Source organism: Aotus nancymaae, unplaced genomic scaffold, assembly GCF_030222135.1.
Source record: "Aotus nancymaae isolate 86718 unplaced genomic scaffold, 86718_ANA_hifiasm-v0.15.2.pri h1tg000057l, whole genome shotgun sequence".
Taxonomy (NCBI): Eukaryota; Metazoa; Chordata; class Mammalia; order Primates; family Aotidae; genus Aotus; species Aotus nancymaae.
This window is the reverse complement of record NW_026988471.1, coordinates 72,463,086-72,477,302: the sequence shown is the minus strand read 5'-3', so window position 1 is coordinate 72,477,302 and position 14,217 is coordinate 72,463,086. Positions and strand designations below refer to the sequence as shown.

General features: G+C 56.8%; 1 protein-coding gene across 2 annotated transcripts in view; it reads left to right on the top strand.

The window, feature by feature from the left end:
- RAB11FIP5 (RAB11 family interacting protein 5) overlaps positions 1-13,396 on the top strand; it is a 37,973-nt gene extending 24,577 nt beyond the window's left edge. The window contains exons 3-6 of one of the 2 annotated variants that reach the window (XM_064364239.1): positions 18-717; positions 7,025-8,998; positions 12,486-12,672; positions 12,933-13,396. In XM_064364239.1, the coding sequence (XP_064220309.1) occupies positions 18-717; positions 7,025-8,998; positions 12,486-12,672; positions 12,933-13,136 (3,065 nt within the window). In that variant the 3' untranslated portion in view covers positions 13,137-13,396. The remainder of the gene's footprint in view (positions 1-17; positions 718-7,024; positions 8,999-12,485; positions 12,673-12,932) is intronic. The other variant, XM_012475679.3, reaches the window with a different exon arrangement.
- Positions 13,397-14,217: the final 821 nt, after the last annotated feature.

The window sequence follows — 14,217 nt, the reverse complement described above, 5'->3', positions numbered from 1 at the left end:
GTGTGTTTCCTCTACAGGCAGGGAGTCTGCACAGTCCCCCAAGCTGTTCACCCACAAGAGGACCTACAGCGACGAGGCCAGCCAGATGCGCGCGGCTCCTCCTCGGGCCCTTCTTGATCTTCAGGGCCACCTGGATGCTGCCTCCCGCTCTTCGCTCTGTGTCAATGGGAGCCATATTTACAACGAGGAGCCCCAGGCCCCTGTGCGGCACCGCAGCTCCATCTCGGGCTCATTCCCATCCTCTGGCTCCTTGCAAGCTGTCTCTTCCCGGGCCTCCGAGGAGGGGCCTCGCTCCACAGATGACTCCTGGGCCAGAGGCAGTCGTAGCAACAGCGGCTCAGAGGCAGTGCTTGGACAGGAGGAGCCGAGTGCTCAAGCTAAAGTCCTGGCCCTTGGGGCCAGCCGCCCTGGAGAAGAGGCGGGGGCCCAGCTGCCAGAGGGCAAGCCCGTCCAGGTCGCCACACCCATAGTGGCCTCCTCTGAGGCTGTGGCAGAGAAGGAGGGATCCCGGAAGGAGGAACGCAAGCCCCGGATGGGCCTCTTCCACCACCACCACCAGGGCCTAAGTCGGAGCGAGTTGGGGCGCCGAAGCTCTCTGGGGGAGAAGGGGGGTCCTGCCCTGGGGGCCTCCCCACATCACTCGTCCAGTGGGGAGGAAAAGACCAAGAGTAGCTGGTTTGGCTTGAGAGAAGCCAAGGAACCAACTCAGAAACCCAGGTATGTCCTTGGCAAGACCAGCTTTGCTCCTTGGGGAGGATGCTGGGGTGTGTGCTGCCTGGACCCTGGGGCAGGGAGGAAGGAGCAGATGTGAACCTCAGGCAGGCTGCTGGGGCTCTGGCTTTGCATGGTTAAGTGGGGGTATCTCTCTAAGCCAAGGTTTGTTCTGTGCGCACGGACACAGGTGAGTTACCAGGGCACAGTGCTCTGAGAATCCCATGGATTGAGGGGTCCGACTTCTCAGCCCTAGGCCTTGCTGCATGAGTTGGCATGCCTACCCCCTGAGCTGGAGGGAAGCAGGGAAAGTCCATTTGTATGAATTCTTTGCTTCCTGACCTCTTGCCCTCTGGCCTCAAGGTAAGGAAGCTGTGGCAGTAGAGAGATGAGAACTGGAGACTGCACCCTCAGACTTCCCTCCCTCTCTGGAGCTAGAGGACCTCTCCCCAGCTGTCTCTGTGATCACTTCCCTCTGGGAGACGGGAGTCAAATAACTGAGGCCTCCACCCCTTCCCCCATACATTCACCCCCAGTTGCTTCCCAGCCTGGCAAGAGGCTGTGGGCAGCTCCTATGAAATTTCTAACCCATCTCTGTCCCCAGAGATGCTGGGGGCTCTGGCTCTCTCTGGTGTCTCTTGGTCTTGAGGTTTGGCACTGTGGGAAGTGCTGGCAGTAGCTGCTCCATTTTGAATGTACTGAGTCCCCCAGTTCAGGTCCTGGGCAGAGCCCCTGGCCCCCACCCTTTGCTTCCTCTTAACTCTGAGCCAGGGGAGGCTGCAGAATTGTATAGCAGGGTCCAGGGAAGGACTCTAGGCACAGGTCACAGAAGCATGTGTCCCACCTTCCCAAGGGCTTGGGGCCAGCTGCTGATGGGCAACATCTGTGGCAGCCCTGGCCAGTGTGGCAAGGGCCACTGTTTCTCAACAAGCCTGCCCTTCCCACTCCACAGCTGTGTGGACAGGTTTAGAGGACAAGCACAGTAGCGAGGGGGCAAAAGCAAGTAGTGAGGGGGCAGAGGAAGGACCCTAAACCTGTTGCCCAGAGGGGAGAGGAGTCTTGTAGTCCTGGCTTTTCCTTTCCCTGTGGCACTCTGAGTCTGCTGAGAGGAGTGGAGGGAGACATGCAGGTCTTTCTAGATTTGGGCCATGATAAGCAGGCAACCCCTGTTAGACCCTTATAGACAGGGGCATGGGGGGTGGATCAGTTTCAGAGGCATGCCACTCCCTGCCTCCCCTGCTTGGTACAGCAGCCCCTGTCCCTCTGCCCAGCCCATACTCATCAGAGCCCAGGCGAGCTGCTGGCCATCTGCGGGGGAAGATTGGGAAGAAGGGGACAGGCCTTTCCTAGGTGCCAGGCTGAGCCTGGTGGCCCTATGACAGCCAGCCAGTGGTATTTGGAAGTGATAGGTAGGGTAGAGGGAGCTGGCAGGAGACCAGGACAGGACATTTGCTGGGAGGAGCTGAGGGCCTGGATTGAAAGGGTCAGACCATGGGCTCAGTGTGGTTGTCTGTATGGTGTCTCTGGGCCTTTTCTGGGTCAGGGCGAATGCTGCGGCCATTTGCAGGTGAGTGCCCAGGCTTTGGGCTTGGACGCCCGCAGGCCTGACTGTGAGTCTTGGGTTTTCACTGGCCTGGGGCACTTATAGTCTCCATCCTCTTTCTCCTGCTTCCCGTGTCTCCTAATGGTGTCTTGGAGTCTGGTGGATTTGGGTCACTGATGGCCATAAGGAAGCTGAGGTTTCTGTCCTGCTCTCACTTGAATTCTGAGCCTTATCTTTAGCAGGATGGAGGGCACTCAGCATCCCTCCCTAGATACGGTCCATTTGCAGGCTGCGGCTGCAGGGCCAGGCTCTGTGGTCGTGCATTCAGATGGGGTGGGAGGGGCTGTCAGATGTGACACCTGGCCTTTGAGCTCAGTCAGCAGCATCCTGGCCTCATGTGCCTTGCAGAGAGGGGAAGGGTGGCCTGGAAGAAAGGACTGTTGGCACTTCCCCAGAGGGCTTGCTTAGCTGAGGAGAGGCGAGGTGGGCTGCCTCATGGCAGGAAACTGTGGGTTAGACCCAGAAATGGAGTGACTGAATGTAGCTGCAGGATCTCCAGCTGGGGCCTGGGGAGCCTGTCCCCAGGTCTAGAGACTGGGGGCCTCTGCCCTGGGGCTATGGTTGCAGATTGCGGGATGTTCCTCACTGGCAAGAACAGCGGCGCCCTCTAGTGCTCCCGTGTGGCACTGATGCCCCACAGAGAGGCCTGAGGCTGAACGTAATCGAGTGCAGTATCCAAAGAAAGGCTGCTGCCACTGGGAAGGAATGAACGAGGCTATGCAGGGCGGAAAAGAGGCTCCCGCTGTTCTTCTGACTTGGCCTTCGTCTGCTGGGGCCCATGGTGGTCACACTAGGCCCCTACCAGTGTGTGCCGGAGCAAGTAGTAGGTAGTTGAGACCAAGCTTGTCTCAGCCACAGGACTTGGCCTCGCTCCCCGCCCTGTTATGAGCCATTCACGCTGAGCTGCATTGCAGGCTACTTCTTGTGTGTTTGAGGACAGGCAAGACCTCGCATGTGAAACCCGCCAGGGCCAAAGCGGATTGTCTTTGTGTCTATCCAAGGTCGTGCTGTGTTCCCCTGATCCCTGCCCCCCACACTAACTGTGGGACTCTATGCACAGAAGGGGATCAAATGTGGATTACAAAAACTTTTAAAGTTGGAAATAAGTGTGGTACAAAGAGGTACGTGTATCATTATGGTGGCCTCTGGCAATCTCCGCAGTGCCTCCCCACACCAGGTGTGGTAGGCAGCAAGGTCCCTGTGGGCCTGGAATGTGCTGTGGCAGCGGAAGGAGCTTGGCTGCATTCTTGGTGGTGTAAATGGATAACTCTCACGTGCGCCCAGTGGCTTGGAGTTAGTGCAGCCTCACGTCCTGCTTATGCCTGTTCTCCTGGCATGGTTACTGTATTAACAGTGCTCTGGTTTGGAAGATAAATGATACGCTCTCACTACTTACAGCTTACAAGGCCCCTCTGTCACCTCATGGTGCTCAGGTGATGGGAGAGGATTTCTGTCTCTTGGACATGTTTTCTGGACATTGGGCCCATCTCAGGAGGGTCAGGAGGTCATGCCTCAGGAGGGAAGGCTGAAGGCATGTTGCTGGAGGTGGGCGTGCCTCCAAGGCTGGCTTTGGCCTTTGGGGGATTGCCTGGTAGAGAGCCTGTGCAGATCCACTTGCCATCTCTGGGACCAGTGTGTGGAAGAGACACACTAAGGAAGAGGAAGCCTAAGGAATTACTGTCCACTAGTGACACCTGGCCTTCAGCAGAGGTAGCCCTACAGAGGCAGAATGTTTAAGAAAAGGGGCTGTTGGGGTGAACAGGTGGTTCCTGTGTTGAATGGCAGGTTTAACCAATTGTTCAAAGCTTCCTGCAGGCAGTAAAGTTTTATTCCCTTAGGTTGTGGGAGCAGAGACATCTGGACTTCTGACTTCCTTCCCAGCATTTGGTCCTAAAAGAGAACACAAGTCAGCATATGTTGTTGCCCCCACCACTTGGGGGTGGGGAGACTGTGCCAGGCTGGCACGGTGGGTTCTAGGATGCAAAGGTGTTTGTTTGTTCTCAGAGCACGGCCTGCAAAGACAAGTGCACATGGGAATATGTCCATGACCTGGGCCAGGCGGAGTGGGAGGGAGATGCTTTGAAGTGAGAACCTTCAGAATGTGCACTTGATGTGGAGCAAGGGAGAGGAAGGCATGAAGGAGGGATGTGTTACCGGATAGGCAGGTGGACAGGATGCTCTCAGAAGTGCTGCTGGCTCAGTAAGGCCCGCCAGGCCCGGTGCTTGGAGTCCCTTCCTCCAGGGAGAGCCCTTTGCTGATTCCATGCCAACAGGTTTGTGTGTACCTCTGGGGAGCTGGTGGGGAGAAGGGAGGTTTTCGAGCCTAACCTGGGGCTCCCACTCTACTCCCCTGCCGCTCTTGTCCCTGTAGTTCTGACTGCCAGCCAGATTGCTGAAGGACTGCAAGGGTGAGTGCAGGCCAGGCCAGGGCTGAGGAGGCAGAGCTAAGCTTGGTGCTTTTAATGTTGATGGGACTCTCTTCCTTAAAGGGGGCTGGGGAGAGAAGTAGCTCAAAGTGCTCTAGCCCTATTCCTGGGGGCCCTGGTCCTATAGGCAGGGTTGGGCTGAGTGCAGTGTGGATGCTGTAATGGTGAGTGGGCTGAGGTCAGGCTCTTTACCTGCTGGTGGTGTATGTTGCTTCTCACTCCCCTTGGTCCCCAAGGCTGGCATGTGTGCCTTGGCCTGGGGCTTGTCTGGAATGAAGGAAGAAAGGACGTCTGCTGGGGTTGAGGCTCTGGGCCCATGATTCTTCCTCTTTTGGTATCTTCACCGTGTCCGTAGAGGCAGAGTAGTAGTGGGAAGCCCAGGTGGGGTGGGAACAGGTGGGAATTTTTACCTCCCTCTTCCTCCAACTCTAGGTGGAGGGGATGAGACTGAAAATTTACCCTTGGGTGGGGAGTTATTGTAAGGGGAAAAATAGGGTCAGGAGACTCTCTGGAAGCTCATTCTTATGAGAAATCCATGGGTTTGGGACCCAGCTGTGTTCTGCCCATGAGGCTGACCTCCCAGCTCCCAGAACCATCTTTGGAGCCACCTGTGATTTTTGGCTGGATTTCTTCCTGTGGTCTGCCCCTGGTGGTAGCTACTGAGCTGACCTGCCTCAGCCCAGCTCTGTGTGGGCCTGCCTTCTTCGGGCCCTGGGTTCCTGGGAGAATCTGGGCAAGCTCTAGACAGCTCATCCTCTCTCCATAGGTGCCCTTCCTACCCCAAGCCACACTCCTTATGGGCTGGCTGGTAGAGCCTGGCTTCTGCCCCTTCAGGACTTACTGCCCGCATTTCCTATGGAAGAAGCTGATTGGCTTGAAAAGATGGATGTGTAGGAGTTTCCCCAGGATATTTCCACCTGGACAGGCAGGAGCCAAGGAATGGGGGTCCTGGAAGCTTAGAGCCAGGGCTGGGAGACCAGCCATGAGGAGGGAGACTGCCCAGAAAGCGGAGGGTGAGGTCACTGAGGTCTGCCTCTGACAGGTGGCTCAGTGGCAAGGCAGCCTTCTGTGTCCTGGGGAAGTGAGAAGCGCTAGTTTGAGAGCACACCCCTGCCCGAATCTCTAGAGTTGGCTGCTCTCTAGATAAGCACCAGTGCAGGGAGCGTTCCTCCCAGAAAGGACCCTGCTCTGGACACTTGAAGGCCAGCACCTGTTCTCCAGTGTCCTAAGAGGACCTGTCCTGTCCCCATCCCCAGAGTCCCTGAGAAGCCCCTGGTGACATCCAGAGTTGCTGCTGACACATTGCCAACCTTGGGAGACAAAGGCTGGACCGTCAGGGCACCTGTTGATTGGCTTTCTCCACAGGTGGCTTATCTTCATTAGTCAGTTAGGCTGCCCTTCAAAGAAATGAGACACCTTTTCATACCTGATGACAACCTGTCATTACTTCCTGCTTCTGCAGGTGATCAATAGAACCCAATCTGTTTCAAATATCAGAATTCCAGGTGCCCTGCGAGGTGCTATAAGTGCTAGCTTTGTCGAGATACCTAGGCCTGGCCTTTCTCTGGTCTCTTTATCCCCCCATGCCAGCTGGCATTTCCTTTGCTCTTAGTCCTAAAAGGTGCCAGGCACAGTGGCTCATGTTTGTAATCCCAGCACTTTGGGAGGCCGAGGTGGGCAGATCATGAGGTCAGGAGTTCGAGACCAGTCTGGCCAACATGGTGAAACCTTGTCTCTCCTAAAAATACAAAAATTGTCCAGGTGTGGTGGTACACGCTAAGGCACCAGAATGACTTGAGCCCAGGAGGCAGAAGTTGCAGTGAGCCGAGATTGCGCCACTGCACTCACTCTACCCTACCCTGGGTGAGGGGCAGACTCTATCTTAAAAAAAAAAAAAAAAAAAGGTGTAAGGCACTTTCGGATTAGTTTTGGATTAGTTTCCCTAGATGTAAATTCATTGTTGAGTAGAACCTTAGAAGCTTCAGCATGGGATAGAGGGAAGAACACTTGGTTTAGGTTTGGATCCTGCCTGTCAAATGGAATGATTTCCCTCTGGGGTTGGAGTGAGGATTAAAATAGCTCTGCCCAGCATCTTTCTCCTTGAGAGGCACTCAATAATGTTACATGTTGGGGTCTTCCCTGTGTCCCCTGGCCCAAGTAGGTAAATCCAGCCCATGTGTGTGTTGTGGCCCCTGGTCCTGAGGCGGGGGTGGGGCATGGGACTCAGGGGCCTTTCCAGTCTTGGCATTAACCAGGAGGCTCACGGTTTTGTCTCCCTCCACAGCCTGGACGTGTCTCCTCAGGTAGAATCTGACCCAGCTGCTCTTCCTCACCACCTCCCCTGCTCCCCCTGGGCTCTGGCCCCCCCTACTCCTGCTCCCACTGCTGCTCCCATGCTAAGCACTAACCTTTTTGCAGCTGCCTCCCCCGCTGCTGCCACTGCTGCTGCCACCACCACCGCCGCCCCTGAAGCCACCCCACCTGGATTCTTGGGTCTCACCAACCCGTTCCTCACCTCTTTGCAGAGCAACCCCTTCTTCGAGGAGCTCATAGCCGACATAGCACTAAACTCTCCTTCACCTGCTCCCTCTCTCCCCAGTGCCTCGAGGGCCAGCCCCACCCCCCTGGCCTCCCCTGGGAAAGCCCTGCCTGAGTGGGACAACACCTTCAACATCTTTGCTGCCAGCAGGCTGCGTCCAGAGGCCAGGAGCAAGATCCTGGCCCCTGCAGGAGTGGGGCTGGAGGCCGCACGGCTGCAAGACCCAGGCCCCGGGGCCGTGACTGCGAAGGCAGCCGAGCCCGAGAGAGAGCCCGGGGGAGGAGGAGGAAGAGGTGGGAGCAGCGTGTGGCTGGAGCCCAGGGTTCCTCTGGACTTAGGACTGGACCACCAGAGCACAAGTGCAGCTGACCTGGGGCCTGTTGGGTCTGTAGGGACTGGTGTGCCCGCCTCGTCAGCTCAGCTGCAGCTGAGAGCCTCAGCGTCAGAACCAGACAGGGAGCTGCCAGCCCTGGAAGGGGAAGAAGGGCAGAGTCCAGCAGACAGTGGGACATCTCTGTTTAGCTCCCCAGAAGTGATCAGTGTGTGGGAGAGGCTGCCGGGCCCAGACAGCGCTGCTGAGGGCCAGGACAATCAGGCCTCCCAAGGCGAAAACCAGCTTTGCCGTGATGTCGAGACAGCTGACGATGCCTGGCCTTGGGATGTGGTCACCATTTCTCCTGCAGCTGAGATGGCCTCACTCGTCTTGCGGGGAGAGTCTGATGAGCCTCTGCCCCAGGTGCAGCCTGAATTGCCAGAAACTGTGAGCCCCCAGGGGAGCGAGGGGCTTCCCCCGCTGGAGCCTGAGCCTAAACCCGGGTGGGCGTCTGACGAGGGGCTGCAGCCCAGCACCCCACCTCCCAAGCCACCGCGCCTCTTCACACCCTCAAGATCCCAGGAGGAGGAGAAGGCCGCAGCGGGGCTGAGTAACAGGGGGTCAGAGACAGAGGGAGAAGATGCCTCCCCAAGTGCACTGGTTGTCAGTCCCCCAAAGACAAAGGAGGAGGGAGAGAAGCCCGAGTCGGAGGAGTCTGACAGCCACTCCTCTGCAACCCTGCTGGACGAGCCTGGCCTGGAAGAGCTAGTGGAGGATGCTAGCCCTACTGTGTCTGGGTCCTGCCTATCTGCGCCCACCAGCTGCCCTGAGGGTCCTGCCCTCATACCGTGTCACTCAAAGAGCTTGCCTCTTCAGAGTCAGCAGGGGTCTCTAGAGATTGGAGAAGGCCCTGAGGATCCTGAGGCCCAGGGCCAGGGTCCAGTAGGAGAGGCCCTTGGGTCCCCATCAGTTACCTCCCAGCAGGCTGATGTGTGGGTCTCCAAGGAAGATGCCTTGAACCCCTTCTTGTTTCAGGGGAGCCGAGATCCTCCCAGCCTCTCATCTGCATCCCCACCAGGGTCCAGGGAATCTTCTATTCATTCTGGCCCAGAAGAGCTGCCCACTCCCCCAGAGCCTGGTTTTCCACCGCCCCCTCTCCCGCCTTGGGCCAGCCACCACCGTGAGCCCAGCCCTCCGTGCTCTCCCCTGTCTGGAGCCTGGCCCCCGACCTCATCCTCCCCACCACCAGGGGAGCCAGCCTCACTCCCTGGCCCCCTTGAGCCCTCCCCACCTGGGGGCTCCCCTGCCCCACTTGGGGAGGACCTCGCTGCAGCCACCCCAGCCTCCCCGCTTGTGCTTCTGCCCTTGGAGACACGACCAGCTGAGGAGCCGCAGCCCAGTGCCAGGTGAGCATCCACCCCTGAGAACACTGTCTAGGAGGAAGAGGGTGGACAGGGGGCAGAACAGCCCAAGGGACTGAGGGTTCACACTCCAGCCTCATCCTTTGTAGGGGCAGGTAAGGGTCTCTTTTACCCCAGGGGTGAGACGGTACGGGCTTTGAAGACATGAGCTCTCTGTGGTACCACCTCTGAAGCTGCCTTCTTGGGACCTGGGATAATCAAGGCAGACCCCCACAAGCCAGGGGTTTGGAAAACAGAACCGATGAGGTACAGGGCATAAAGAATTAACTGAGGGGAGCCGATGTGGATTGGCAGGGAAGGACAGCTGTGCTGTGGGCCTTTCTGGAGCGGGTGCACTTGGCCACAGGGGAGCTGTGGGCGGGGGGCAGTGGAGCTTGTCAAGTAGGGGGCAGTTCTTGGGGCAGACCGTGGGAGAGCAGGCTGGCAGTGGAGCCTTGAGCAGTTTCCTGTTCAGCTAGAGTGAGGGTGCAGCCTGGGGAAGGCAGAGAGCCAGAGGAGGGACCAGCACTTAGTTCAGAAAAGAAAGCTGGAGACAAATTCAGAGGAAAAAAAGGAAAAACTAAAACACTTCCACATATGTAACTGTCAGAAGAAAGGTTTCCCACCCTCAGCAGTTGCTTCGTTGGTTTGCATTTGGTGCCTTTCAGGGGTTGGTTCCGATGCACTTAGGACTGCTGAGTGGACAGCAGATTCCTGTGTGATTGTACTCACTGTGGCACTGGTATGTTTGGAAGAATTATGAAGCTGTGACCTCACCAGGTAGCTGGTGAGGGGTGATGTGAGCAGAGGCCTGGAGACTCAGGGCACTGGGAAGTGAAGGGTGTGACTTAGAAGGCAGCAAGTCCCTCTGGGATGGTAGTGCTCTAGGAGGACCAAGTGAAGGAGGGGAGAGCAGGACAGGCTCCAGCACTGGCCTCCCAACCAGGCACTCATGTTTCATCATCCACATTCACTGAGCATCTTACTATGTGTCAGACACTGAACAGATGAAAGACATGGTCCTCACTCCATTCCCAAGGAATGTCCAGTCCACTGGGGAAGACAGAGTGGACCCAAGAAGGGAAGAAGCCCCAGGGGGCCAGCACTACATATGGGGACCGGATAGGAGGGAGTCCAGGCTGCCCCCAGCATCCCTCCCTGGTGGTGGTTGTGACTCTGCTCCCTTGAGCTGAGGGAGAGGACGTGGGGGAGCTGGTGGTTGCAGTGTCCTCGGCTGGCCCTGCTGTCTGCCAGTATGACCTCTAATCATACTTGCCACTTTTTATAAGTTTTATTCTTCCCAGAGTTGGCTTCATGTCTGTATTGGGCTTGTTTCCTCTATCATGAAGTGGATGGGCCAAATAGAGCTGTCTCATTCCTCAAAGGAGGAAATAGAGGCCATGAAAGCTGCAGGGTTTAGGATCCTGGATCCCTCTGATGTAGGGGGCAAACAAGCCAAGGCCTCCGGGTCCCTCATTCAATGCACTTTTATGCTACACTGGTCATCCTCCCCTTCCCTGGCACAGCCCATAGGTGGCATTAGAGCTGCTTTTACACCCCCATCCCTAGTGCAGGCTCCTAGGTGGCAGGAAAGGACTGAGATGTATTCTTTTTCTCAACTGTCTGCCCAGAGCCTGGGTGCTCTGCCGCTTTTCCCGGTTTGTGAGAATGAATGCATAGATCTAGTCTGAGAGTCTTTGGGTCTGGGTGATCCTTCCTTCAGTGGAGTTCAGAGCCTTGGACTAAGCCATTTTGCTTTCTATTCCTGAATGGTCTAAATCCTCTGTGAAGTAAGCATAGATTTGTAAGAGGGTCCCCCTGGACAGGATAGTTGATTTGGAGGCCTGATGCAGTTTATGTTACACAGTTTATATAACTGTCACAGGGTGCTGGAGGATCCCAGAGGAGGGTCATCTCAGCCTGGAGGGATCAGGAAGGCTTCCTGGAGGAAGTGGACTTGCACAACTGTGAAACATGAGTAGGAATTAGCCAATGGGAGGAAGAGGCAGTGTTGTTCCATATGGAAGACTAGCTTTTGTAAGAGCTTGATAAGAATGTGGCTGGGGGAGTAACAGACCATGAAGAAAGGGCAGGGGCCAGATTGTGTTAGAGATAGTATTTTCTTACCTTGATAGAAGCCATTAAAGGATTCTCAAGCTTTGGAAAAGCTGAGCCCACTATCCTGCAGCAGAATGGGTTGGAGGTGGGCAAGACTGAGATGGAGCAGCTGATTTAGTGGCTGTGGCTGGAAGAAAGGTTTAAGCAGTGGCCTAGAGAGGAGCAGGGTGGCTTGAGAAGGCAGGAAGGTAGCAGGGCTTGATTGTTAAGGTTGAGGCTGAAGAGGATGAGCCAGAGGGACTCCCAGGCTTCTGACTTTCTGATCTGAGCCAGGGGAGACCAGAGGTGCTCCTCACTGCTGGAGCAGCACAGAGGAGGTGTGGTGGGGAGTGGGATGCACCTGAGGGGAAACCCAGGGGAGCAAGCCAGCCTGCACCTGACTCTGCAGGTCTAGGGTCCAGGGGGTGTGGTCTGGGCTAGAGATGGAGATTAGGGGGTTGTAGGAGCCAGGGAGGAGGAGAACAGAGAACCCAAGGGCAGACTAGCAGTTGTTAAGACTGAGAAGGGGCTGTGGGGTCAGAAGACGAGATGGAGGTCTTGAAGGGAAGGGGAGGCGAGCAGCCTAAAGGAAGGAGTGGTCCAAGTGTCACTTCCACAGAGGTCAGTGAGGTGAGAACCAGCAGGGCTTGGTGACCTCAGCAAGTCCACTTGTGGTGGGCTGGTAGGGACTGACATCCTGTTCTAATGGGTTAAGGAGCCAATAAAAGGTAAGAAGTTAGACAAATGTAGTCTCCATCCTGCGGAGAGGCTTGGGTGAGAAGAAAGGGGAAGGTGACTGGGAGTGTTAGCTAGAGCAAATACAAGGTCAAGGGAGGGTTTTGCAGAGCTGTGGAAACGCCGATGGGAAGCAACCCATAGAGAGAGCTGGGTGACCAAGTGTCCCAGTTTGCCCAGGTTTTAGCACTCAAAGTCTCATGTCCTGAGAATCCTGACAGTCCTGGGAAACCTGGGAACTTGGGAGGGTTGGTCACCACAGTAGAGGAAGGTTACAGTATAGAAGAGGATGGAAGGAAGATGGCTAGAGGAGGGCATCGGCTGACAGAGGCTGGGTGCAGGTGCAGAAGAGTCTGTAGCATGGCCTCTGCTGTCCCCGTAAAGGGGCCAGATCACCAGGTGAATAAGGGAGTGAAATGGGGAGGGAGCAGATGGTGGGGCAGGGATTGAGGCCAGCCCAGGGGGTTGCTGGACACGGGTTGCAGTACAGCCCAGGAGTACTGGACATGGCTGCCCGAGACCTTGACTCTGTAGGGGCAGCCACCACCCAGTGCTGGGCTTTTTGCCCAGCAGACCTGGAGGTTCCCAAGGGAAGGCAGCCTCACCTTTGACCCGTGCCACCCTTCTCTCCGCATAACCCATCTCTTGTACGTCTTTGCAGTCCCCACCCTGTGAAGCCCCTCAGTGCCGCTGCTGTGGAGGGCAGCCCCGACAGGAAGCAGTCCCGCTCCAGTCTGAGCACAGCCCTGAGTAGTGGGCTGGAGAAACTCAAAACAGTCACATCTGGGGGCATTCAGCCTGTGACCCAGGCCCCCCAGGCTGGCCAGACGGACACCAAGAGGCTGAAGGTAAGGCCCAGCAGGGTGTCGGGGGCATCTGACAGAATGTGTGGTGGAGTCTTAGGGCTTGGTCCTGGGGAGGGTGGGGCAGTGAGTAGGCCAGGTCCCCTACACCAGAGTCCTGAAGCCAGTTAGGCCATCTCTGGCATTGGAGACAGGCAGCCCAGGGCCCTGTGGTGGTGAAACTTAGGTGTTGGTGGGCAGGCGGGCGGGCAGACAGGCAGGCAGGCCTGGAGCTGCCCTGCTCACTGTCTTCGGTCTGGCCACAGGACTCAGCTGTGCTGGACCAGTCGGCCAAGTACTACCACCTGACCCACGATGAGCTCATCAGTCTGCTCCTGCAGCGGGAGCGGGAGCTGAGCCAGCGGGACGAGCATGTGCAGGAACTGGAGAGCTACATTGACCGGCTTCTGGTGCGGATCATGGAGACCTCACCCACGCTGCTGCAGATCCCCCCGGATCCCCCCAAATAGCCTTCCTCACCCCACCCCCAGGAGGGTTGGCATGGACCTGCTGCTGCCTGCCCTCCCTCCTGCTGAACTCTCATCTGCGGCGGGTCATCATCTGTCCCGCCTCATCACTCCTTGCCCCCCTCTCCTGCCTCGACTGGGGCTGCTGGAAGGGGGGCGCTCTGGATTCCCTCTGGAGGCATCAGGTTCTGTGCACAACTTGCTTGTCTTTGGGAGCCCTGGGTCTTTCCCACCTGCCTATTTTGGAACTCTTCCCCCCAAGACAGAGCAGGGGTGAGTTGTAGCTTGATGCGGTATCTGGGACAAGACTGGTTGCTAGCACATACTTTATTACGCCGCAAGGATGGTCAGCCATTTCTTCCCACAGCTAAACCCTCATCCCCTTCATTTTCCTCCAGTCTCTGGAGGGGCTTCTAGTATTACTGGGACAAGGACCACGCTGCCTGTTTGTGAGTTATGGGCAACCAGGGTGCCTGCTCTTCAGCCTCACACCCATTCCCCTGAGGGCAAGGAGCCTGTGTGATCTGGGCCAGTCTCTGCCACGTCCTGAGTCTGTTTCAGTCTCGAGCTGTCTGTCAGGCGAGTGCCGTGTGGACAGAGGTAGATGATGTGTATTCTTTAGGCTGCTCCCTACCCCCTCTGACCTTCCAAAGGTGTCACATGGGAATGTGTGGGGTGCAGAGGCGGGTGCAGGGAGAGCTCCTCCTTGCTTTTCAAGCTCTTGCCCACCTCCAACATGTAGGCCCCTCCAGGCTGGGGCTTGGGGCTGCTTATGTTTTGGGGATCAAGCCTCCGTGTCTATTCTTGTTGCCTGTCCAGATGCCAAAACTCTGTGTTGCTGCAGAGTTTGAACTTTTGGAAACCAATTAAAATGTGCCTTTTGTGGGCAGGGTCAAGAGCCCCTGGATGTTGACCTCTCCCGCTGTGTGGCGTCCCCCTCCCACCTGTTGAATACATAGGGATGGCTCTCTCAGCGCCCTGGGAATGAGAATAGGTGGCCCTGCTGTGTGCTCTTCCCCTTTCCTAGAATTAATCTCTTGGTCTGGCCAAGTTACTGCACCCTCAACCTTCCTGCCATCTTCCC